This window comes from Propithecus coquereli, unplaced genomic scaffold, assembly GCF_000956105.1.
Source record: "Propithecus coquereli isolate 6110/MARCELLA unplaced genomic scaffold, Pcoq_1.0 Scaffold181, whole genome shotgun sequence".
NCBI lineage: Eukaryota > Metazoa > Chordata > Mammalia > Primates > Indriidae > Propithecus > Propithecus coquereli.
The window spans coordinates 2,506,229-2,530,280 of NW_012142857.1; the positions used below are offsets into that span (position 1 = coordinate 2,506,229).

Genomic DNA, 24,052 nt, shown 5'->3' on the forward strand with positions numbered 1-24,052 from the left:
AATGGATATGCCCTGATTTGATCATTACGCATTGTATGCCTGTGTCACGATATCACATAAATATGTACAATTTTTGTGTATCAATAAAAAAATGTGAAGCACAGTGCCTAAGAGGGGTGTGTGGGTGACAGGGAGTCTCCAGGAAGAGAGGACAGCTTAAGCAGAAGCACGGCAGAGGGGACAGTGTGTGTGGCATTGCTGGAGGACACCATGTTGGTCACAGAGCTATAGGCAACTTGCTGAGATGGACGTGCCCAGGTCCCAGGGATTTGGAGAACCGAGTGAGCTTGGGGTCGAAGGCACCAAGGTAGATAAAAAAGTGCACCTGAATGAACCAAAGGTAGTAAGAGTTTCTTATGGAGTTTTCACAGCAACAGTTTCATGAGTTCCTGACAAGTCCTCTGTGGAAAGCCTAGCAGGCAGCGCAGGAAGGGAGGCAGGAACGCTGACTAAGGCCGTGGGGATGCGGCTGTGCCAGGCCTGCCCTGCCGCAACAATAGTGAGTCAACGTCTACAGAACACATCAGCAACAGGACAACAACAGGCTCTTCCTATACCAGTTCTGGCTGCATCAACAAGACAACAGACGCCACGTTCCACAGTGATTCCGCTATGCAGCGCTTGCCAGAGAGACATGGCAGAGAACTGGTTGGGACTCCGGACAGCATGTCCTCCTCTAGGTTATGAGGGAGGCTGGAGAGACTGGGGTGGGGAGGGCAGTGGGGACTAGAGAAGGACATTCGGAGATAGCTGAGCGCCTCCTTCCTCTTGGCTGCCTTTTAACCCCAGACTAGCAATTGGGTCTTCAACAGAGCTATTTGCAGAGGGGGTGTATCCACCTCAGTTGAGGTCACAGTGGCCTGCCCCTCTGGAGAAGTCGTAGGGGTGAGAGGTGGGCTGGCTGGCCATCGCAGAGAGATGAGTGGCCTGAACGTCTAGAGTTTCAGAGCAAAGGGTGCCGGAGGACCTCTTGTGGAGTGTTTTAGATCCTAAACTAAAGGACAGTGTGGGGGATGGGAGGAAGCCCCGTTTTAAGTTTGATGTTTTGACCTTTGTATTGGGACTGTACATTTAGATTATAGAGATGGACTTTGCAACTTAAAGGGTTTATTGGACTTTTTATTATCTAAGGGAGTCCAGAGGATTTGGGGGGCTTGTCTAAATTTTCATCCAGGCACAGCGGAAGAACCGGCTCCATAGAAACAGATGAAAATAAAACTATTTAATGATTCCTCCTTCCTCCTCCTCCTCCTCCCTCATGAGTCCTGCTTGTTCAGCATGGTGGCTATACCCACCATTTCATGCAGGCACTGTGCAAATCGACCAAGGGGTTGAAAAAATAAAGAAAAAAAAGTAATGTATGTGCTGAATCACATATCTATTAACTCGTCTAGTCCTCATAATAACCTATAATGTAGGCATTATTATCATTCTATTTTACAGATGAAGAAACTGAGACCCAGAGAGAAGAAATAACATGCCCAAAGACTCAGCTGCCAAGAGACAGAACTAGGATTTGAACCCAGGCAGGCTGCCCCCAGAACCCGTGGTTTAACCAAGAGATCTCTGAGAGCTGCCTGAACTTGCTTCAGAGTCCTGAAGCCTCACTCAGAGTTTAGACTTGTCTGGGATAGAGGGTGTAGGTGACACAGCAGGGCAGCAGAAACAGTGCCATCGGGGTGCCCTCCTGTAGAAAGACTCCTTGGCCTGACCCTCCTTGCTGCCGTCCTTCTCTCTGCAGGAAAATCAGAAGTTAAGTGCTGAGCTCTGAGAGATCTTGTTGTGTCTTGCCAGACGCCTTTGTGACTATCAGTTGGGGAGTGTGTGTGCACTTGTGTGTATCTGCGTGCATGCCCAAATGTGCAGATCTGCTGCAGCCTCTTCATCAAGGTCACGTCCCCCTTGAGGACAGAGACCATGTCTTCATTTTGCTCCCAATCCCCTCTCGGCTGTCAGTCCAAACAGTGCCCACAGAGAGCCCAGGCGCTACTCAACCAAATAACCCCAAGGTCCCCGCTTTCCCTCCCAGCCTTCTCATGTAGTGGCGACCAGGCTGTTTCAGGTGCCGTCCCATCCCCCTTGGGGCTGAGTCCCGACTGTGTAATCACAGGCTGGACAACCAGCAGGCATTTGCCATGTGCTCTCTGTAAAGGGATGGAAAGAATGATCTACTTTTCACAGGCTCATAAATCCCCCAGCAAACACACTTCCTCCTGATGTTTTCCTCCATTTGCCCCTGGATTTATTGAAACTGGGGAAGACATACATTTCTTAGCAAGCAGATGCTAAGAGGAGTTCTTTATGAGGTGTGGTTGGTAATAATTTAATTAGCCCAGCGTTTTGGGGGAAAAGTGTTAATTAGTTTTTGCCTAAAATATACCATCTTGATGGTCTCTCCTTCCCCACTCCTATCCCCTGGGTGAAGCCCCAATCTGCCAACCACACTCTGTAGCAAGTCCCAGCCTGGCATCGCTGTGATTACGGGAAAAGGAACTGCAAGAAGTTATTTTTGGGCAGCCACAGATTGTGAAACATGCTGATTGTGAGTCCTGTAGGTCCAAGAGACTGGGAGTGGGGTGGGGAGAAGGAACCCACAAAGAGTCACCCACAAATAGTGGCTTCCAAAAGACCTCGAAGCTCTCAGTGGCCTGCTGGCCCCCAGTGCACTCCCAGAGGGACAGGGCTGCTGCCCACCAAGTCAGGGGGCGGGAAGGTGTCATTAGAGGCCTCTCAGTGAGAGGGTGGCAAGGGCGCCTCCCTCCAGCCGCTCAGGCAGAAGGGAAGAGGTCTCTCCAGGTGAGGCCGTCCCCCCGCTTCTTGTCCAGCCACCTGCCACAGTTGAAGATGGTGGCCACGCCGGTGCTGGTGTTGGTGATCTCCACCTTGTCCACCAGCCAGCCGGAGCAGTAGCCGCTGCTGTCGTGCTCCAGCCGCACCTTGCGCAGCTCGCCCAGCTCCAGCGTCTCCAGGAAGAAGCGGTCGGTGCTGCCACGCTCGAACAGGTTGCGCATCTTCTGCTTCAGCTCGCGTTTGCCCGTGTCCCCGTTGGCCCCAAAGATGGTCACGAAGACGTTGGCGTCGGTGCCCGCCCCTGGCTCATAGCCCGTGGTCACGATGACCTCATACTTGACGGACACCAGGCTCTGGATCTTGCTGGCAAAGCTCTCAGTCGTCTTGGTGACCTCGAATACCTTGAAGTACTTCCTCTTCCTCTTGAGGGGGATGAGGCAGTCGCAGTTAAAGAAATACCTGGCAGGGAGGTGGGAGAGAGGCGGGGAGGGGCTCAGCTGATGCTGGCCAAAGTCACATCCTGTCCCTGGAAGCCCCTAGTCATCCACAAATGAGTCCTTGCCTAGGTGACAGGATATTGGAGCTGGAAATGTCTGGGCTAAAATGTGAGTGCAAGGTCTTGTTGAAGTTGAAATTCACAGTAGAGGGGCATCGCCATCCTTCTGCTTGTTCCTTGATTATTATTATTATTATTATTTTTTGAGTCAAGGATCTCATGCTGTCGCACAGGCTAGAGTGCAGTGGCATCATCATAGCTCACTGCAACCTCAAACTCCTGGGCTTGAGCCATCCTCCTGCTTCAGCCTCCCAGGTACCCGGGACTACAGGTGCACACTTCCATGCCCAGCTATTTTTTCTTTCTTTCTTTCTTTCTTTCTTTCTTTTTTTTTTTTTTGAGACAGGTCTTTGTGGGCCACAGTGCAGTGGCATCATCATAGCTCACTGCAACCTCAAACTCCTGGGCTTGAGCCATCCTCCTGCTTCAGCCTCCCAGGTACCCGGGACTACAGGTGCACACTTCCATGCCCAGCTATTTTTTCTTTCTTTCTTTCTTTCTTTTTTTTTTTTTGAGACAGAGTCTCACTGTGTTGCCCCGGCTAGAGTGCCGTGGCATCAGCCTAGCTCACAGAAACCTCAAACTCCTGGGCTCAAGCAATCCTTCTGCCTCAGCCTCCCGAGTAGCTGGGACTACAGGCATGCGCCACCATGCCCGGCTAATTTTTTCTATTTATTTTTAGTTGTCTAATTAATTTCTTTCTATTTTTTGTAGAGATGGGGTCTTGCTCTTGCTCAGTCTGGTCTCAAACTCCTAGCCTCAGCAATCCTCCCACCTCAGCCTCCCAGAGTGCTAGGATTACAGGCGTGAGCCACCATGACCAGCTTCTCCTTAATTCTTCACTTCTTCCCCCTGCCCACACCTCCCACCATCCATAAGCAAATCCTGTTGACTCTATCTTTAAGATATATCCAGAATCAGCCCACTTGAAAATACTGCCCAGTATCTCACTATCTGCTCTGCTGCTACTCTGGTCCAAGTCACCATCATGGTCTACCTAGAAAATATCGAGAGCCTCCTAACTAGACTCCCCACTTCTTGCTACCCGTGGCCATATCTCTACACAGCAGCCACATGATCCTGTTGAGATGAAGCCCACGTATGTCATCCCTCTGCTCCGAACCCTCTGCTGGCTTCCAGGTCGAGTGAAAAGCAAAGACTTTATACTGGCCTGCAAGACCCCTCATGACCGGACCTCCCCGACCTGTTGCCTGCTTTTCTCCCAGCTCTTTCCACTCCCACCTGCTGACACCCTCGCTCCCCCAAAGGGACTGATTAATGTTTGCAGCTGGTGTTGTCACGAATCCAGAGTGACAATCCCAGGCAGAGCAAAGTGGAAATGTGACTATGGAACCTGCGCTCCCAAATCCCTCGCACTTGGCTGAGTTGATCTATGAGTGTGTGTGTGTGTGTGTGTGTGTGTGTGTGTGTGTGTTTTCATGGACTGCAGAGTACAAGGGGCAAGAGAAAATCCTATACTGAAGAAGCCACCACAAGCAGAAGCAAGTCCAGGGCCAAGAGAAATGGTCTTGGATCAAGACATTACCTTGTACATACCCAATTTTAGCCTCTGGGTAATGGCAGTGAGTCCAAGACTTAAAAGGAGGAAGCCAGAAGGTACAATGGGAAAATGCTACACTGGGCATAAAAGGGCCTGGGGTCTGCCCCCGTCCTGCCACCTACCACCTATGTGACCTTGGGCAAATCACATCCCTTACCCAGATCTTGATTTTCCCATTGGCAAAGCTAGAGGTTTGGACTGAACAATTGCTATGGTTTCTTTCCGCTCCAGTTTGGTGATATTTTAACAGCTTTGGAAATAAGCAGTCCTGGCACTGGCTAATGACTTTAGGAATGCAGCACTGAAAGGGTGTGCCCAATGGTGCAAAATCAAGCCCTATTTTATATGAAAATTCTTAACAGCAAAAAGAACTCGGCTTTCTGCATGATTACTCGATGCCAGGGCTTTGCATTCTTGCATCTCATTAGCTTCCATGACAACCTGATCATCATCCTCCCATTTCACAGAAGGGAGAACTAAGGCTTGGAGTAGAAAAGTCACTGTTTAAGGTGACCCTGAGCCAGGGCCTACCTGGCCCCTGAAGAGTGAGCCATTTAAAGACATTCCACAGGAAATCCTTATTCTGTTTTGAGATCTTTCTTCCTCTAATTTATCGCATGATAAATTTGGATTGTTGTTACATACCACAATTTCTTAGAGGGGGACATACTTGCATTCTTTGTTATAAAATCCTTTTAAAATGTATTTCTTTATGCATATGCCAACTTATATACATACTTCTATATAAGTATACAAGTCATCTGATCATATGCATGCTTTTTTAAATGCACTTTTTCTTTTTTGCTTCCCTTTTGCTTGGCTCTATCTCCTTCTTTCTCTTTCCTCACTACTTTAGCATCCAGTTACCTCGGATAACCCATGCAACAGTTGAGGGTGTAGCCTGCCAAATTCCCTCCATTCCACCCAACCCTGCACAGAACCACATATACATAGACATATGGGGATGTCAGTGTTCCCTTTACAAAACGGCATCATATAAGACATGTTTTCTTGTATCTTGCTTTTCTCACCCAACAATACTTCCTGGGAGTTGCTCCAAGTCATCTGGTATGCATTTAATTCATTATTTTTGAGGGCTGAAAAATATTCCCTGGTGTAGCTATAAGGAAATGTTTTCTAATAGACATAAGATCACCAAAATGCAGGCCTTAAGGGCCTTGTAGAGCCCAGCCTCTAGCTGGGGAAGGACACATAGCAGGGTGGCCAGCCAGAATAAAGGCAAAAGCAGAGAATAATGAGCACAAAGAAACACTCTATATTTAAAACCATGTATAATAGGAACATACTTCTGTCAACATTGCAAATGTGAGATATTAGAAAAATGCTAGAGAGCGTCAGGTCATCAAAATGCTCATGGCGGGGCCATCTCTGATAAGTAAGGCTCTAGGGAATTGTTACTTTCTTTTATATACTTTTCTGTACACTTAAATTTTTATAATGATTATGTATTAGAGATGCTGCTGGGATGAAACAATACAAGTGTTTGCAGTTTTAAAAATAAAGGCCTCTCCCTGTGTCCTTCCACTGAAATCCTGAGGATACTAGTGACAAACGAGAACAGGTCAGAAATGTAAAAAGGAAAAGAAGGGTTGGAATTGGAAAAGGTTGGAAGATGGAAATTTGGAGGTTGTTGTGTTTATAAGCGATTGAGCTTAGATTCATATTTAATTCATGGGAATCCAAATGCGGCTAACGTGATGGTTGGAAGGGAGCTGTGTGTGCACGCACAGTGTTAATTGAATGATGTTGTGATGCAGACTGTAGGTGCCTTCCAGGACAAGGCCGCGCGAGTCGCCACCAGGATTAAACACATCTGCAAAGGCCCCCTCTGGATGAAGGCAACATTTCTGGGAGAGACAGGTTTTCAGCCATCAAAGACCACAGGTGTGAGACCTACGCAGTCGGGGGTGGGCTGAGGCATGACTTCTGAGAGCTCCCAGGCTGAACCCCCTGCTGTCCTGCCCCTACCCCAGACCCTAGAGAGTATCTAGCTCTCCCACCAAAGGCGTGTGAGGCACAGAGAGGTGAGGGGAAATTGCCTGAGGCCACACAGCTGACCAGGTGACAACTCTAGTACCCAGGGGCCTTTGCCTCTTCCCTCCTGAGACTAGGAGGTGCCAGGTGGTGCTGAGAGCTCTCTCTCACAGTCGGTATTGTGAGTTTAAAGGTAACACAAGGGTGACTTTTACTTTATTTTGTTTTGGGATGTTTGCAGAGGAGCTGTATCAGCAGCCACAATCTCCGTGGATGGGAGGCAGTACAAGCAGCAGAAGGGGCTTTGACCTGGCCCTGACTTGCTGGGAGAGTCATTCGCTCTTCTGGGCTGGTCTCCCAGCTCTCAAATCCTCATTGGTGTCGGTCCTATCAGCCACACCCAGCAACTCCTACAGGATTTATTGTACCCAGGCTGGGTTTTCTCTAAAAGAACAGCAAATAATGTTACAGCCCAAGAGGAAAGCTGATATGGACTGAATTGTGTCCCCCTGTCCCCAACTCATACGTTGAATTGGGGGGAAGCTGAAACCCCCAATGTATTTGGAGATAGGAGCCTTTGAGAAATACTTAGGTTTTGATGATGTTATGAGGATGGGGCCCTTATGATGGGATTAGTGCTCTTACAAGAAGAGGAAGAGAAACCAGAGCTCTCTCTCTGCCATGTGAGGACATGGGGGAAGGCCAGGAAGAGAATCCTCACCAGAACCCAACCATGATGGCACCTGGTCTCAGACTTCCAGCCTCCATATCTGTAACAAATGCATTTCTGTTGTTTAAGCCACCCAGTCTGTGGTATTTTACTACGGCAGTCTGAGCAGACTAGGACAGAAGTTCAGAGATCAGAACACTTTCTTGTCCAATTCCCAAAGGGGAAGCTCTGGAAGTCTGGGGGACCCAAATCCAGGGACCCTGCAGGCCCCAGGCTGAGCCTGGACAGACATTGCTTTGAGAAACCTGGGCTCCTGAGGGCCAGAGCCTGCAGCTGAGAAAACCGCCTGTGTCCAGCAGGCCTGCACCTGGCTGCTGCTCCTGTGTGGGCAGTGGCCACTTTCCCTAGTGCAGGAAAGGCTCTGGGGTGTGGAATGAGCAAAGCCAGCCCCGGGGAGAGGGCATGGTGGGGTGAGGGGCTGGCAGTGGTTCTGGTTGGGACATCCCAGCAAGCCTGGCCTTGTGAGCTGAGCACTCAGCTCTCACTCACTCTTCTGCAAGCATTGACCTTGGCTTCCCCTCACCACCCCTCCCTGCTTCCTTCTCAGTGTCTTTACTGCCTTCTAGAGCCTCAGGGCTCTTTCTGGCTTCCAATGTGATTACCAAGTGGTTTTAATTGGACAAATTGATGGCTGTGACTATGCTGCCCAGGTAACTAAGACCCTTAATCCTGCAGAAATGGCCTGAGTTTCCAGAAGGCCCTGACAGGACAAATGCAGAGCCCCGTATCTGGGGCATTGGGAGGCAGGTGGGCCATTGGATCACCCCAGCTTGTCTCCGGTCTCTACTCTGCCCACATGGATGGTGGGTTTTCACTATGACTGTGTAAACAGCAGCCTTTGAAGCTGTATTTCTTTGTCATTATAGAGTGAGGGAAGGGGAAAGCAAGGAAAGTCTGCTGTCTGGCACTGTTTGCCTTCCTCAGCGTTCTTCCAAGGAAGCATCCCTAGATTCCAAGGCTGGGTACACTCAAGGTCATCTGGTCTAGTCCCCTGCTTCTGGTGGTAGATGGATAGTTCAGAGAGCTTCAGAACAATACAACTGCCTCTTCCCTTCCTGCCTTGTAGGCCTCCTGAATGGGGTGACCTCGGCCCCAAAGGGAACACCTCCCCACCCCCGTCCTCTTGTACTGAGAGGCTCAAAACATACACATTGCCATACTCCATCTCGGTGATGGTGATGGTTTTGACGTGCCAGACCAGCTCTCTCTTGGGGATGAACCGGTCCTCCCTGGCGAGGTGGCCCACGCAGAGGGAGGTGATGTCCCCCAAGTAGACGCTGTCAAACTCGAATGTGTCTGTGGTTCCCCTGCAGGAAATAAAGGTGGGGCGGGTGAGCTGCCCTTGCCCACTGAAGTCGGTAAGCATTCGCTGAGGGCCCTGCTGCACCCTAGGGCCAGGGAACAGGGACAGGATGGCAACGAGACCTGCTGGCAGTCCTGCATTCCTTGAGGGATTCCATCTAGTTTGGGAACAAGACAATTACAATTAAAAATCTCTACTAGCTGCCTGGTCCCAGCACCAATGAATGGTGACATCATTACAAAGGATGGAGTCGGAGGAGGGTGAGGCCTGGGGGTTGAGCTGGGGGGATGACAAGACCCAGAGAGCAGAGGGGAGAGGGAGGGAGAGTCCCCAGAAGGGGACTTGTCTCAGCAGAGTCTTGGGATGGGACAGTGGAGTGTGGAGGTGTAGGTATTTCTGGGGGAATGCCGGCTTGGGTGGGGTTTGGGTCCAGTGAGGGGAATGGTGATGGAGAAGGGGGTACAGGCAGTCTGTGGTGGTCCGTAAGTGCCTAAGTACCCAGACTTTGTCCTGATGTAGAGGGAATGTGAAGGAAAGGTTGCTATAAACTGAATGTTTGTGCCCCGCTCCCAAATCCATGGGTTGAAACCTAATCCCCGATGTGATGGTATTTGGAAGTGGGGCTTTGGGGAGGTGATTAGGTCATGAGGATGGAGCCCTCAGGAATGGGATTAGTGCCCTTACAAAGGAGGCCCCACAGAGCTGCTTCACCCCTTCTCCCATGAAGACACAGCAAGAAGATGGCCGTCTGTGGAAAAGAAGGTGAAACTTCACCAGACACCGAATCTTCTGGTGCCTGGATCTTGGAGTCCCAGCCTTCTAAGCCACCCGTCTAAGTTATTCTGTTACAGCAGCCTGAGCAGACAAAGACAAAAGCATAGTGGTGCTAAGGGGAAGGGGGAGGTTCTGTAAGTAATTCTGGAGGGAGTGGGGAGAGGGGTGGGCATCTGAGCAGTTCAGAGGTGGCTCTGATGGAAGAAGGTGAGGTCCTTGTCCATATGGTGGGGGGATAACGTCTGCAGTGAGTAGCATTGTCCCGCCACAGAGTGAGCTCTCATTACATGCAGCCCCTCCTTTCCCTCTTATAAGCCACCTGTTTCACCACCAGGAACTTGCACAGGACTGGCACATAGTAGGTGCTCAATAAGTACTTGCCTGTTAGGCCCATTTGTATACCTATGGTTCCCACCCAAAGAGGAGATTCTTGGGGTCACTCTCTTACCCACCCACCCAGCCCCAATCCCCTGTGGGCACCGGCTTCCTACTTCCTAAAGGCCCGCCGCTGTCTAGAAGCATTTTCCACGAGAAACTCTTTGGATCGGTTCTTCCTGCCCTCCAGAATGAGCCAGACGTTCTCCCTGGTTTCACCTCCATTGCCCGTTTCTATGACGATCTCGTAGGCTGTAAGGGAGGGGTGGGGCAGGTCAGCAGAGGGGAAGCAGCGCCCACCAGCAGGGCAGATGCACCACGGCCACTCCCTCCAGCCTTCACTCGCTCTTAGGCTACAGCCTGGGCATGGGGGAGGCAGGTTTAAATCACCACAGTCCAGCGGCCAGAAGGAGAAATTGCCCCAATTCTGGGCTAGGGTGATCTTCCCACTTTATTTATAGCAGCAACCTCTCTGCAGCAAATCCGGGAGTCAGTGGGAAGGCAGCAGGCGGTGGGGACAGATACTCAGAGAGACGAGGGGGTTTGCTCTCAGGGATGGACATGCAAAACGGAGATCACACGCCAAGAAGAGAAGAAACGGGAGGTGGGCTCTGCTACCAAAAGCAAAGGGGAAAGACCCAGGCAGGCCAAGGACCTGGGAGAACCGGCTCCGGCAAGCAGTCCCACTCCCATCTTGGTCTCAGTTGTCACTCTGCCTCGCGCTGCCCTTCCCTCAATCGAGTCTGCACGGCAGGCGCTCATCCAATGTGCTGAGTGGGCTCCAAGGGTCAGGAATGGACTAGACTCTGGGTGACACTAGAACTCAATCACTAGCCCCAGATACAAACACGGACTATGCCAGAAGACAAAATGTGATTGATAACCTTGCAACCAAGGACCAAAGGACTATGGGGTGAGAAGTAAACGTAGCTGGCGGTTTCCTCTCCCAGCTCACCTCCTAGTGCTTTCTTTCTGGCTCACTCTTTGCTGATCCCAGCGCACTCAGGGACACTCCTGCCTTAGAGCCACAATGATGCTCCTGCCTTGGAGCTCTGCGATGATGGGTCCCTCTGCCTGGAGCGATTCCTCCCTCCCTCCCCACTCTGCCCTTAGCGGCTTGGCTCACTCCCTCACCTCCTTCTCAGGGAGGTCTACCCCACAATCATAATTAAAACTGCAACCTGATTCCCCCTGCACTCCTGGTCTGCCTTACCTCGCTCTATTATTTCCGGTTGCCATTATAACCTTGAGCATGCTATGTAGCTTATTCAGTATTTTATTGTTTATTGTATTCCCCCCTCCCACTTGAATGTAAGCTCCATGTGGGCAGCGTCATTTTGCTCATCGACAGGATCTCAAGTGCCCAGAACAGTGCCTGGCACATAAGAGGCCCTCAGTAGATATTCACTGAGTGAATAAATGAGTGAGTGGACTAATCACAGGAAGCTTCATGAAGGAGGTAGCATTTGAGCTTGGCTATGATTACAATCAGCAGAAAATGGAGGGATGCTCCAAGCAGAGGGAAGAACATGAGCAAGGATACTGGGGGTTGGGGGGTGTGACATGGGATCCAGCCCCGTTACCCAGGGGCCAGGCCAGAGATGGAGCTGGCACACAGGAGAACACAATAAGTATTTGTCTGGAGTGTCCCCAGGCATATAGCTCTCACTGCAGGACATGAACCATCAAGGATTTGGGATTCTGGATCCAAAGGGGTAGCTCTGTTTCTGTGCCTTTATCTCAGAGGTAGGATAAAGACAATTAAGAGAAGGGATGGTTCTGCCTGCAGCTCAGTGTAATGCCCATCCCAGCCCCTCAGCAACCCTCTGCCCTTGTGACTTCTCTCAAGGAGAATCTCTGCTACCTAGAACAGGTAAAATGAATCTGGGCAAAGACACAGGTGGCCCACGGAGAGGAAGAGATGAACAGAGAGCGCATAACTTCCGCCGCAGGGAGGGCTCAGATTGTCCCCCAGGGCTCCAGCAATCCCAGCGAGGGGAGCTGTACCACGGCTATTCTGTGTTCCCATGGGAGGCTGCGGTCTGTTCTGCAAACAGACAGTGGTAAATTTGAAGGGGATCCTGGGTGTGGGTAAGGAAATGGTTCTTCAGCACCAAGGAGGGAGGCAGGGCATGCTAGGAACCTCCATGTCATCATGATTAACTCAAGTAGGAGGTGTGAGAGATGATGCAGGTGGGGTGTGCTATATGGACTGTGCCAAATTCTTTCCTGATGACCCTGAGGATAAGGTAGAGAAGTAAGGATTGTAAGTGAGGGCATTTAGGTAGATTAGAAACAAAAGCTGCCAGTCACATCAAGGGTCCTTTGAAAGGAAGCTTCAATCAGCATATCCTCACCTTGCCCTCTTTCTCATGGTCAATGCCTTGATGATAACAACGTGGAAGGTGTGACTCTTAACCTTGCTCACAGGTCTCCAGGAGGAAGTGGACAGAGGAGGATTAAGGGCCTGAAAGGATGGGGCAGGTAGGAGGGATGTGCCGAGTCTTGCAGAGGCCAATGTGTGGCCCAGCGTGGGGCCAGCACGGCCAAGGACAAACCCGGCTGTGGGGACTCAGCAGCCACGCAAAGGGAGAAGCACGTGGGAGTCACCAGCGCAAAGGGGCCACCAGCAAAGCTGTGGTGGGCTTAGGGGGCATGGGTACTGGTTTGAGTGGCAGGACAGGAGATGGGGGAGCTGACCACCCTTGAACTCTAGGCTTTGCGCTGGGCACGGCATCTGCAGAGAGAAGAATGAGCAATGCAGGAGGGGAGGGGCCGGATGCAGAGAAGATCCAGTAACACATTGTGTGAGGAGTTGCAGAATAAACTGGTGTTTAGACAGGCACTGCAGGGGCCCATGATGGCCAGGGAGGGATGCCAGGAGGAGGACTGCTGGGCTTCTAGCGGGCATCGGAAATTCACTGCATTGTGTTTCAGGACCATTCGTTACTCTGGGGAGCTCCTACTGTGTTGTTCGGATGGGCTGAGAGTCCTGGGCTGGCCCAGCCAGAATCCTCCCCAGGGAGAGGCTCTCTGCCCTTCCAGTGGGGCTGTCACATTGGAAGGGTCTGAGGCTGGGGCTGCCAGCAGCCATCTGCCCACAGAGGCACTGAAATGAAGGTGACACACTGGGAAAAACATAGCTGGGAAGAAAAGAGGGACAGAGACATACGAAAACCACTGGAGCCTCTGGAGGCAGCCAAGTCTCAGCTAGAGCCACTGAAGACTTGCAAGTTCTAAGAGCCGATACACTCCCTTTGCGCTCAGGCCAGCCTGGATTTGGGTTTCGGGCACATACAACCAAGGGTCCAGACCACTCTTGAAATTTTCTGTTTGACCCCATCGGGACTACCAAAGGATGGAAACTTCAACAGCATAAATAGGAAGATGGGTTTTCTAACAGAATTGCCTGGTGAAGCAGTGAGTGCTTCATCCCTGCGGAGTTGGCCAGCAAGCGGGACTGTGTCTGGGCTGGAAGTGTCGCAGAGAAGGCTGACTGAGCAGCCCTAGAAGACTTTAAGAGTGGTGGGTAAGGAAGAGGGAGGGCCACAAAGAGGGAGGCGTTGGTCCTACTGGAGGATGTCCCAGCAAGGGAGATGTTTTGCCCTCCTAGGGGTGTGTGTGTGTGTGTGTTTGTGTGTGTGTGTGCATGTGCACACATGAGTGTGTGATCTCACCGTCCAGGACTTACCACGAATCTCTGGCAGCGGGACCCAGATATTAGTATTGCCTAAAGATTGCCAATGGTTTTCAGCTTTGGCTGCATGTTAGAATCACCTGTAGTGGCAGATGCTTGCAGAGGACTGGGAGCAGCTTCTAGAACTGCTAACAAGAATTGGGGATGAAGGTGGAGAACAGGAGGCTAAACGAGATGGGGGAGATCTCTCAATCCGGAGTCCAGTCAGGCCCGATGAAGACAAGACATCCTGGGGCTGGGGTGCAGTGGGCCCTAGATGTGTCACTTAACCTGTCTGGCTTTTGTTTTCCTTATCCACCATATAGAGGTGTGAATTTGCACTTTCCTTCCCTCAGTGTAGGACTGGGGTTGCGAGGACTTGACGAGAACACGGGTGTGGAATGCTTTCAGGAATGCTCTGCTCAAATACAAAATTGCGTTTGTCCTCATGGGGTCAGCAACACCAGAGTGTAAGTGTCATGAGGGCAGTGTCTCCATTTTATTCATTGGTAGGTCCCCAGAAGTCAGCTTAGGGCCTGGCACTTGTAGGTGCTCAATCTGGCTTTGTGACGTGGTTAAATAAAGGTAGCTGAGTGTTGGGATGTTGGCTCAAGCTGGGCCCATGACTCTCCCCAGGGCGAGCCTCCATCTGAGGACACAGATGTGGCTCCTGTGCCCCTCAAAGGGGGCTGCTCTGCCCTCTGCAGTCTCTCAATACAGACAGATCGATCCAGGCCCTCTCCGGGCTCTGCACCTCTGCCCTCCCGTCTCCAGCCTGCACACATCCTTCCAGAACTAACACGAGTATCGTTTCCCCTCTACCATCTCCTGCCGACCCAAGTCTTTCAGGTCTTAGCAGCTGTTTGGCAGGAACTCTGTGAAGGAAACCCAGTGATTATGTTCCATGTCTTATAAATCTCTCCTTCCCTGAACCCCAACTGGCCTGTGGAGCCTCTATTGTTCATCTCCACACATGTGTGAGGGGCTTAAGGTTCTCCCTCTAACTAGATTGTGAGGCTCTAAGGACAAGGATTGCATCTTCTTCCATTTGCTGAGCACCAACTGACTGTGCACGCGCCAAGCCCAAGGCCTGCAGAGCTGCGGAGGGCTGCAGACACGAGTGATGTTGTCCCTGACCTGTGGGAGCTTTCGGGTGTATTCAGAGACTGACACACGTGCAAAGGTCAGTGCAAATAAATCAGAGGTCACAAAGAAGTGCACATCATTCGGAGCATCTAAAATAAAACTGGACACCCAGCAACTCCTCAGGAAGTGCAATTATTGAAGTCGGGAGTCTAGCCTCTGAATTAGGGCAGGAATCCCCATATAGCAAACTCGACCAATGGGTGCTTGGCTTTCATCTGAATACTCCCAGGGACATAGTGCTCACCACCTCTCAAGGCAGCTAATTTCATCATTGGAGGGGTTAGAGGGCATAGCAGAGAGGAGTGTGGGTGGGTGGCTTTCCACCAAAGATTCACCCTTCCCTTCCATGGTCTACACGGTCCTCTAAAGGGGGCTTGCCTAGTCAGGGACTACATTTCCCAGGTGTCCTTACATCTGGTAGTACTGCATGACTAGTTCTCACCAATAGGATGCGGGTTCATGTGTTAAGAAGGTAGGGGTGTGCCTTCTCCCTGCTCTCTTTTCCCTTCTGCAAAAAACGTGGAAGCTACGTGCTGGAAATAGCAGATACAGATGGAAAGAGCTTGGGTCCCTAAATCACCCCACAGAAGGCCTCTGACCAAACACCCACACCAGACTGTATACTAAAGGAGTGAGAAATAAATTTTGTTGTGATAAGACACTGAGATTTGGGGGTTTACCTCTTACAAAGCTAGTGTTGCTTTAAAACTAAGGTTGGAAAATTCCTTCTTTCCATCAGGCTCTGCCTGTGATAAACCTTCTCCAATCTGTTGGGTCCACACGCTGGCATCTGTATTAAAGACACATCTCCCCGGGATCAATTACTCCTTCCCTTTAAATATCCCCTGAGGAAGGGACACAGAGAAAGCAGCTGATGGAGATACTGGCTCCCCCTGCATCCTGTCTCTAGGAAGGCTTCATTAGGCAGCCGTTGTCACAGGCATCAGTTGGATGGAGTCCATGAGACAAAAGTAACCCAGAGAGGGCCCCACACCAAACTGCCCAGCCCAGCCTCAGGTCAGGGTGAGCTTGTCCCCAGTGGGTTTTCCTGCCGCCTCATTGGTCCCTGTGGTTCAGAGCCATGAGCTGGCACCCGTATCTTAGCAATTCCAGGTTCACTGAGCAACATTTGGGGTGTTTACTTATGCATCTCCCCCATATTATTCCCTGCCCTGGACATCCGACTCCCCTCCAGCTGTAGCAATGTATTCTTATTCCAACACCGTTCCCCACCTCCCTCCTGAGCCAACCCCACATACTGGTCTCCTCCAGCTCCTCATGGATCTCGTTGTTGGCACAGGCAAAGTCGCGGACTGTCTGTCTGTCGCCCTCGCTCTTGGAGAGCCAACAGTCACACTGGAAGCGGAAGGTCTCGTCACGGGAGTTGTCCTTCACGTCGATATAGCTCAGGTGCCAGCCAGGAAATATCCCTGTGGAAAAGCCATCATGAGGACTGGGAGCTGGACGTGCCCTCCCTCTCCTTTCAGACTTCCACTTCCTCCTGATCCACTGGCTGTGTGGCCCTGGACAAGTTCTCTGTGCTCTCTGGGCCCTGGTCTCCTTGTTGATGAAATGAGGGTTGAGTTCGGTGGTCTCTGAGGGCTCCTCCAGCCCAGAGGACATAATTCTCTTGGCTAATCCCTTAACTTGGAGTTCACGAACCCTAGAGGATTTGTGTGTGGGATTTAAGAAGTATATGAGCCCTGAGAAATTGTGCTATAATTATACATGGACATTTGACCAGGGAGAAGGCTCACAGCCTTTATCAGATTCGTAATGGAGATCTCTGCCCCAAGAAATAGCCTTTTTTGGAGTTCACAAAGCTGAAGGATGACCTCTATCATTTCTGACACCACGACTCACCTAGCTCATGCCCAATATCCTTCCAGAATCAGTTCAAATATCAACTCCTCCAGGAGGCCTTCTCTGATGTGCCCCGATCACCCATTAGGCTGGCATCAGGTGTCCTGCACACTCCTGTAGCCCCTTGTGTCTGCCTTGGCCACACCCTGGTCACTTTGTGTTGCCATTATTTAGTGTCTCATCCCCCAGACTGTGAGCTCTCGAGGGCAAGGACTGGGTGTTATTTGTTCCTGTTTCCCTAGTGCCTGCAATTGCAACTGGCAGATAGTAGTTGCTCAATGAATGCTGAATACAGGAATGTGTTATGACTTTGGGGACCTCGGCTGAGCTGTTCAACAATCACAGGAGGAATCAGAAGCTGCTGTTTCTTCAGGGTATGTTTCTAAATTTGACCAGTCTTGGCCTAATATTGAACAGACAGCTGCCTCTGTGGTAACTGGCAGGGCTTCCCTCAGAAGTGTTCCCACCACAGCATCGCCATCAAGTGTGAATTGATGTGCATTTGCTGTGACAGCTGTGTGCTATTTCCAGCATGTACGGGTTCAGTTACTCTCCACTCTTCAAAGTCCTGGAAAACTCTTCAAACCGAAAGGCCCCCATGTAGGAGGAAATCTCAGTGGTTTGGCAGGTTAGGGTGATAATACTTGCTGCCTATAACATGTGTACAAGGCAACCCCCTCAGGGAATACAAGGGTGTGCTCTACTCCCACTCCTGGTCTTCTCATGCCACCTGGGGCTGTGGGGGCAGCCCCACTGTACCCCTCAAAAAGCCTTCCTCTAGGATCAGATGCTGCCCAAAGCAACAGCTGTAGATAGACCCTGCCTGTGGTCTCAGGGTCCTAAAGCACAAAAGGACACACAAAGATGGACACAAACTTCAGTCACCCAGATTGCAGGGGGTAGATGTTAAGGCTTGTGGGCAGGAAATATATATTAGCAGTCCTAGCAGAGCATTATTCTATGTTGAAAAAGTACGTATTTTTTTGTAAACATACATCTTTACCAAAGTGGAAAACAGTGAGTGCCAAAACAAGCTAAATTTTACAATACTTCTGTTGAGTTAAACAGTGGTGAGTTACTTTGTCAATCAACTTGTATTTTAACGCAATAAATCATTCTACTTTTCTACATGAGGGCCAGTTCTACCTGTACGTTTGCAGAATGGCTGCTCTCTGAGATGGTTCCTGATAGTATCATGAAAGTGACTAAACTACTTAGCAAGCCTCCGTGCATTCAGTCTGGAAATGATGCAGATAAGACCCATCCAAGTGGGGCTCAAAAACATCCAGAGTGGAGCAAAGAAAGGGGGAGGTGAGTAGAGGGAGGCAGAGAAAAAGAACACAAGTTGTTGATCCTCTTGGAAAATATCCCACTGGAAGAGATTCTTTGTCCTCCACATACCATCCACCCCCACCCTGTATGTGTATTTTTGTGTGTGCGTGGGAAGAGAGGGGGGAGAAATTCTAGTACCCAGCTCTCATATCCAGCCCTTACCCAGCTCTTACCCAGCTCTTGTCAATTACTACAGACTTTGGCTTGAGACCCAGGTATCAGCACTCTTTGAAGCTATCCAGGTGATTCCAATGTGTGGCCAAAGCTGGGAACCTAGCCCTTCATCACAATCACCTGCAGGGCTTGTTAAAATGAAGATTACTGGGCTCTGCTCCCAGAGTTTCTGATTCAGTAAGTTTGTGATGGGGTCTAAGAATTTCCACCTCCAACTAGCTCCCAGGTGATGCTGCTGGTCCTAGAGCCACACCTTGAGAACTACTGGTTTAATATATCAGGACCAGCATCTAGGGGTCTTTCTACAAAATCGTGGCAATAGGAAATCAATGGGAATTTTGAGTTGTGAGTGAGTGAAAGTATGTTGGTGAAGGAGGATGACCTTATCTGGAGAGGTGGGCCATCACGAGATCATTTCTGTTGCTGGAAAGCACTGTTCATCCTGCTCTATACCCTAGCCGTTCTCACTCCCGAATCGCATGGCTCCTGGGCTCCAGGCAGGGTGGTGACAAAGGAAAGCAGTGAGCTGGGGGGAAATGTGGATTCTGGGATGGCTTTAACTTTATCCACAGATAATGCATTGCCCCTGTTGTGTGGATGAAGACAGCCAGAGGAGGAGCCTTGCCCTGGTGCCCAGTGGGAGGCTGAGTCCCCCTGTCCCCCATCCTCTAAAAGGATGGCATTTTCTTACTCCATCCACAACTTTCTTTTCAAGTTAGAATTCTTCAAAGAAACTACTTCCATGGTAAATAGTGGCTAACCCCAACTTCTTTGACATGAAAGAAGCTTAATTCTCAGTTTTGTGCTCACTATGGATCTACTTGCCTTGTTTGGGAAATGTTGGGTGTGATTCCAGGGGTCTTACTGCAACTTTCTCCCACTAAGAACCTATCGACCATGAAACTGGGAACAGGCAGCTCAGGGCAGGCTGGTGTCATGTGGCTGGTTTTTCCTGGTGAAGGCAGCAGGACAGTATTAATAGACAGGCAGATAGACCCACCCTTTAGTCAGATGGTAGACATTCTACCAGGCCCTGGTAGACCAATAGGGAACCATCTGAAACCAACCATTAGAGAATCCATTTCTTTACAAAGTCTCTTCTTTTAGGGTTCTACTTTATCTTTTTATATAAAGATAGAAAACACTCCACACTGTTTGACACTTTACCTTTTTACTCATGGATGACCCATAGCAGAATGTAAATACTCTTCTTCATAGGTGCCTGGTATCCCATTGTATGCTCATCCCACAAATTATTTACCTTGTCCTTGTTGATGGATAATTAGCTGGTCTCCAGACTTTTACTTATATACACAATTCTCTCATTAATATCCTTCTACATGTACCATAGAGATCTTTTAAAATCATAAATCAGATTTTGTCACTTCTCCATGTAAAACCCTCCAATGGCTTCCCATCACTGTCAGAATAAAATATAAACTGCTCACCAAGGACTACAAGGATTGACATGATCTGGTGCTTTTTCCATTCCTCTGATTTCATTTCATACTACTCACAACTTTGCTTATTATATTCCACCCACACTGGCCTTCTTTTTATACCTTAATATATGAAACCCTGTCTTGACTTGGAAACTTTGCATTTACTCTTCTGTCCATCTGGAACAATATTCTCCGGGCTTTGAGTGCCAGCATTGCTTCCTCATTGAGCTGTCAGATCAAATGTCCTGCCTTTGGGGAAGCCTTCGTTAATCACCATATTTGCAGAAGCTCCCTCATCCCCAGTCACTTGCCATCAGTCACCATATGCCCACTTCACAATCTGCAATAATTCTGTTTCTGTTTCCTCGTATATTGTTTTGTCTGTCTTCTTCCACTAGTCTGTAAGCCCTAGGAGAGAAGAACTCTTATGTGATCTATTCACCACTATATTCCAGTGCTTGGAAAAATGCTTGGCATATTATTCAATAAATGTTTTTTGAATGCATGAGTGTGCACTGTTATTGAATAGGGAAGAACAAGGAAGAAGATGATGATGTTTTAGGAGTGGAGGGGAAAAAGAATTCAAAGCCCCCTCCCCACCCACTGGGAGCAATGGCCTGTCTTTGTAGAATTGATTATTTTATCCCAAATGTTCCAAAGTTTGCTTTAAGGAAAGAGGCTTAGAAACTCTGAACTAGTGTGCGTTCCCAATCCTTCCAGGCAAGAGACGGCAGACTCTGAATGGGAGGAAGGGTGACAGCTGCTCCTTGGATTTTGTTGTGCCATCTACTGCCTGGCACTATCCCATCAGTGGCTTTCCACATCTGATGGGACAAAAGAGCCTAACTCTGTGTGTGTTTACATATTTAGGGCCCTCTTCAGTCTGACTCCAATCACCTTTCTCACTTCAGTAAGGAAGAGGCGTTATGCAAATCCCCTATCCTGGTGAGATGGATTTATTATGCATCCCTTTGGCACTTCCTTGTTCTTCATTATGGCATGAAGCTATTCCCTTACTCTACATGCCTCCTATCCTCTGGACAACTTAGGTCTCCCCTCCTCCATGAGGCCCTCCAAAATCTCGAGGCCCACAGTATTCCTTTTCTGTCCGTTTTCTTGGCCATAAGCACGGATGTCTTGGAAAACCTTTGCTACTGAGATCATGAACTGCCCTAACCCTTTTTGTGGCTGTTTTCATGTGTATGTCTGACTTCTCTGGTTGGATTTTAGAAGAGTGGGAACCATGTCTTCGGAACCCTTAATTGTATCACAGGGTTATGAACTTAGCGTTCAATAAACATAGAATTGATAATTATTTTTACTTTCGGAAGTGAACTGTCAGTTCTTTATTCCAGTGCAAACCACTGAAAATTCCTCTCAAGTAGAAAGATAATTCATTTCACCAAGCAACTCCTTCCTTACAAACAACCTTTGGCAAGATAAGGGTTCATCTGGGTAATTCATATTTCTTCAGCAAGATCAATAGGCAGTTTAAAGTAAGATATGGAACCATCGCAGAGCCCTAGCTATGGAAGAATATAAGAATCTAGCCATTATCTTTCCACAAACACTGTCATATATGTGTCATCTAAGACAGTGACACTCTGAGATTTGGCAGACCTGGGTCACAGTCTCAGCATATCCACCAAGCTGAACATGTTATAATAATATCTCCATGCCTCAGTTTCCTCCCTTTACAATATGAGGGTTAAAATAGATGGTTTCTGAGGTCTTTCATATTTCTATGCATTTATATTCCTGAAAAGAAAACATGTAAATTCATTTTGTGGTAAGAGAAATTCTTTATCTCACCAGAGTTTTAATTTAACCAGACAAAGCAAGAAGAGCAAGACAAATTAGAAAATAAACAATGGTTATAATTTGTTCAGTATTATAAAAGCTATCATGAGAATTAAGGGGAAGAATGAATCATTTATCTTGATTTTCCTCCATGAACTATATTTCACGGTAATCAAGTAGCCTGAGGGACATTTTTTTAATATTATAGAAAAATTCCAGCTAGTAAGTGGATAAGACATGACAGAATTAGAAAATCACCATTTGTAACCCTAATTGATCACCACTGGAGGAATCTATTAGATGAAGAGTTATGAGGAAACTTTACAATGGAGCAATCAGGCTAACAGCCCCTGTATCCACTATTCAACGTTATTAGCATCAGGAAGAACGGGACTTCTGTGTATTTCATATTACATCAATTCACAGTATTTCCTCAATACATTCACAAAATTACTCAATATATAGTACTGAGAAAATTTACATATTTCCCATGTATTCCATACACAGTATTGGGAAAATTTGCTATGGAGTAGAAATTGAATGATATAAAGAAGTCATTGTTAAGTGTGATAATGGTGGTGAGATGTTGTAAGAAAATGTCCATTTTAAAGAGAGAAACACACTAAATATGCTTGGAGTAAAATTATGTGAAGTTTAGGATTTGATTTTATATCCTCCAGCAATCGAAAAAAGGAAAAGAAAGAGTAAAAAGGGTAAAGATGATAAATCATGATAATTGTTGAACTTGGGTGATGGGTATGTAGAAGTCCATTATACTATTCCCTTCATTTTTGTGCATGTTTAAAATTTTTCATAAATAAGAGTAATTGGGGCCAGGTGCGGTGGCTCACGCCTGTAATCCTAGCACTCTGGGAGGCCGAGGCGGGCGGATTGTTTGAGCTCAGGAGTTTGAAACCAGCCTGAGCAAGAGCGAGACCCCATCTCTACTAAAAATAGAAAGAAATTAATCGGACAACTAAAAAAAATATATATAGAAAAAATTAGCCGGGCATGGTGGCGCATGCCTGTAGTCTCAGCTACTTGGGAGGCTGAGGCAGAAGGATCGCTTGAGCCCGAAAGTTTGAGGTTGCTGTGAGCTAGGCTGATGCCACGGCACTCACTCTAGCCCAGGCAAAAGAGTGAAACTCTGTCTCAAAAAAAAAAAAAAAAAAAAGAGTAATTGGGTAAACAAAAAAATATTTAAAGGTAGATTTGGGGAAGAGAAGATTGCTATGCTTTAAGTTAATTAAGCATTTATAACCTGACTTATATGATATTTTTTCAGGAATCCTCACCTTTAATTGTGGAAGACTCTCAAACAAAATGTATTTGTCCTCCTAAATTTCTATGCAGGGGAAGCATAATGTAGTTGGAAAAATTTCAAACTAAATATGAAAAAAGTGTGGCATAGAGAAAGCTTAAGGATATGTTTAGCCATTTTAGCTTGTATTGATATTTCAACTTCCATCCCTTGAGGATAAATTTACCATAAACAGGAAACTGGGTACAGAACCTGGACTTCTCTGTTCCTCTTTGACCCTAGTATCCCAACCACGTGGGCTCAGTGAAGATACAGAAATCTCCCTTTCCCTGGTGAGCCTCAAGACCTATCAGTGATATGATCCTGCTTTCAGATCTGATGTCTGGTTGGAGGGGAGAAGGCCCACTTCCCTGCCTCCAAGGGAAAGAGAATCACATCTATGACTCAGGGTTTTGATCAGAAGATCTGTTATGGGGCCAAGGCAATCAGATAGTCTTTGGCTATCCAAGGTAGGGGTGGGGTGTCAAGCTCTTTGGAGAGGCTGGCATCGAAATGATAACATCATATGTAACCTAATCATCTGTACCCCCATAACATGCTGAAATAATAAAAAAAATAGTGGCAACTAGCCACAAGGTTGGCATGGTTTGGAGCTGTCTATGGTGCTGAACCCCCTCTTTGTTCGGGTTTTGATGGTGACAAGATGGAAGAAATGGTTAATTGGCTGTTAGGTTTTTGCATAGTAGAAAAACGTATCAAGAAAACTGAGAAAGTCTGGATATGTGCACAATCAGTGTCTGGGAAGAAGGACCGCTGGTATTAGACAGCTTAGTCATTTGTCTGAGGTTCATGGTCAGACTCACTAAGGCATAAAAGAACACTCTGATTCTGGAGAAAACTGAGTTCCCTATAACCAAACCATAAAAAGACAGGGTCTGAAAGAGTGAAATAGGAGTATAAATAAATTATGTTAAAATACATTAAGTCTCTATCATATTACAGGCAATGTGTTAGACATTCAAGAAAGAACAATGAACGAGACAATGGTACTTGTGGAGCTGATAGTCGAGTAAAGGAGACAGAACAAACATGCAGTGATAAGTGCGTTGAGTGTTTGGGGAGTGGATTCAAGTAAGGTAGGACAATAGGAAGAACTTTCATTGAGGAGGTGAGGACATAAGAGAGTTTGTCAACCACAGCCAGGGAGGTATAATCATGGCAGGATGCATGGTGGGAGTTAGGTCATAAGGCAGAGGTCCCAGTGGCTGGAATTA

At 48.2% G+C, this 24,052-nt stretch overlaps 1 protein-coding gene across 1 annotated transcript in view; it reads right to left on the reverse strand.

Annotated features, from left to right (window-relative positions):
* Nucleotides 1–2,225: 2,225 nt before the first annotated feature.
* LOXHD1 (lipoxygenase homology domains 1) overlaps nt 2,226–24,052 on the reverse strand; it is a 122,635-nt gene continuing 100,808 nt past the window's right edge. The window contains exons 18-22 of the mRNA XM_012642649.1: nt 16,166–16,336; nt 10,201–10,336; nt 8,781–8,939; nt 2,937–3,249; nt 2,226–2,472 (exon numbers count right to left, since the gene is read on the reverse strand). Coding sequence (XP_012498103.1) covers nt 2,359–2,472; nt 2,937–3,249; nt 8,781–8,939; nt 10,201–10,336; nt 16,166–16,336 — 893 coding nt within the window. The 3' untranslated portion in view covers nt 2,226–2,358. The remainder of the gene's footprint in view (nt 2,473–2,936; nt 3,250–8,780; nt 8,940–10,200; nt 10,337–16,165; nt 16,337–24,052) is intronic.